General features: G+C 43.8%; 1 protein-coding gene across 1 annotated transcript in view; it reads left to right on the top strand.

The window, feature by feature from the left end:
* Positions 1 to 2,500, top strand: part of sdr16c5b (short chain dehydrogenase/reductase family 16C, member 5b) — a 17,622-nt gene that overhangs the window by 4,909 nt on the left and 10,213 nt on the right. Inside the window, exon 5 of the mRNA XM_079865050.1 lies at positions 2,121 to 2,265. Coding sequence (XP_079721176.1) covers positions 2,121 to 2,265 — 145 coding nt within the window. The remainder of the gene's footprint in view (positions 1 to 2,120; positions 2,266 to 2,500) is intronic.

Raw genomic sequence — 2,500 nt, 5'->3', positions numbered from 1 at the left:
GTCCTCAGATTACTGTGCGAGTAAGTTTGTGATGTCCTCAGATTACTGTGCGAGTAAGTTTGTGATGTCCTCAGATTACTGTGCGAGTAAGTTTGTGATGTCCTCAGATTACTGTGCGAGTAAGTTTGTGATGTCCTCAGATTACTGTGCGAGTAAGTTTGTGATGTCCTCAGATTACTGTGCGAGTAAGTTTGTGATGTCCTGAGATTACTGTGCGAGTAAGTTTGTGATGTCCTCAGATTACTGTGCGAGTAAGTTTGTGATGTCCTGAGATTACTGTGCGAGTAAGTTTGTGATGTCCTCAGATTACTGTGCGAGTAAGTTTGTGCCGTCCTCAGATTACTGTGCGAGTAAGTTTGTGATGTCCTCAGATTACTGTGTGAGTAAGTTTGTGATGTCCTCAGATTACTGTGCGAGTAAGTTTGTGCCGTCCTCAGATTACTGTGTGAGTGAGTTTGTGATGTCCTCAGATTACTGTGTGAGTGAGTTTGTGATGTCCTCAGATTACTGTGCGAGTAAGTTTGTGATGTCCTCAGATTACTGTGTGAGTGAGTTTGTGATGTCCTCAGATTACTGTGTGAGTGAGTTTGTGATGTCCTCAGATTACTGTGTGAGTAAGTTTGTGATGTCCTCAGATTACTGTGTGAGTAAGTTTGTGATGTCCTCAGATTACTGTGCGAGTGAGTTTGTGATGTCCTCAGATTACTGTGTGAGTGAGTTTGTGATGTCCTCAGATTACTGTGCGAGTAAGTTTGTGCTGTCCTCAGATTACTGTGCGAGTAAGTTTGTGCTGTCCTCAGATTACTGTGCGAGTGAGTTTGTGCTGTCCTCAGATTACTGTGCGAGTGAGTTTGTGATGTCCTCAGATTACTGTGCGAGTAAGTTTGTGATGTCCTCAGATTACTGTGCGAGTGAGTTTGTGATGTCCTCAGATTACTGTGTGAGTAAGTTTGTGATGTCCTCAGATTACTGTGCGAGTGAGTTTGTGATGTCCTCAGATTACTGTGCGAGTGAGTTTGTGCTGTCCTCAGATTACTGTGCGAGTAAGTTTGTGATGTCCTCAGATTACTGTGCGAGTAAGTTTGTGATGTCCTCAGATTACTGTGCGAGTAAGTTTGTGCTGTCCTCAGATTACTGTGCGAGTAAGTTTGTGATGTCCTCAGATTACTGTGCGAGTAAGTTTGTGATGTCCTCAGATTACTGTGCGAGTAAGTTTGTGCTGTCCTCAGATTACTGTGCGAGTAAGTTTGTGATGTCCTCAGATTACTGTGTGAGTAAGTTTGTGATGTCCTCAGATTACTGTGCGAGTAAGTTTGTGCTGTCCTCAGATTACTGTGCGAGTAAGTTTGTGATGTCCTCAGATTACTGTGTGAGTAAGTTTGTGCTGTCCTCAGATTACTGTGTGAGTAAGTTTGTGATGTCCTCAGATTACTGTGTGAGTAAGTTTGTGATGTCCTCAGATTACTGTGCGAGTAAGTTTGTGCTGTCCTCAGATTACTGTGCGAGTAAGTTTGTGCTGTCCTCAGATTACTGTGTGAGTAAGTTTGTGCTGTCCTCAGATTACTGTGCGAGTAAGTTTGTGATGTCCTCAGATTACTGTGCGAGTAAGTTTGTGATGTCCTCAGATTACTGTGCGAGTAAGTTTGTGCTGTCCTCAGATTACTGTGCGAGTAAATTTGTGCTGTCCTCAGATTACTGTGCGAGTAAGTTTGTGATGTCCTCAGATTACTGTGTGAGTAAGTTTGTGATGTCCTCAGATTACTGTGCGAGTAAGTTTGTGCTGTCCTCAGATTACTGTGCGAGTAAGTTTGTGATGTCCTCAGATTACTGTGTGAGTAAGTTTGTGATGTCCTCAGATTACTGTGCGAGTAAGTTTGTGCTGTCCTCAGATTACTGTGCGAGTAAGTTTGTGCTGTCCTCAGATTACTGTGTGAGTAAGTTTGTGCTGTCCTCAGATTACTGTGCGAGTAAGTTTGTGCTGTCCTCAGATTACTGTGTGAGTAAGTTTGTGCTGTCCTCAGATTACTGTGCGAGTAAGTTTGTGCTGTCCTCAGATTACTGTGCGAGTAAGTTTGTGCTGTCCTCAGATTACTGTGCGAGTAAGTTTGTGCCGTCCTCAGATTACTGTGCGAGTAAGTTTGCCGCGGTGGGGTTTGCGGAGTCGATGGCGCTGGAGCTGCTGGCTTCGGGTTGTGATGGAGTGAAGACCACCATCGTCTGCCCGTTCTTCATCAACACCGGCATGTTCGAAGGCGCCAACACTAAGTAAGAAACTGCTTAACAGAACGTAATTTTCTGTATTGTTGAAGACATGAATGTTAAATCTGGACCAAAACGTTCATTTAACACACACTCTTATCCAAAGCAGCTCGAGGAATACATGGGGAATCATTATCTAGAACAAGAACTGATCCGCATTATGTAAGGGAGAATGTAGATCCAGTCGGGTGTTATCTCAGAATAAACCCCTTCAGGTGTGTGTGTGTGTGATGGGTAGGTT

The sequence above is a fragment of the Squalius cephalus genome (genome assembly GCF_949319135.1).
Source record: "Squalius cephalus genome assembly, chromosome: 3".
Classification (NCBI taxonomy): domain Eukaryota; kingdom Metazoa; phylum Chordata; class Actinopteri; order Cypriniformes; family Leuciscidae; genus Squalius; species Squalius cephalus.
Note: the sequence above shows the minus strand (reverse complement) of the source record. Positions and strands in the feature narration are given on the sequence as shown.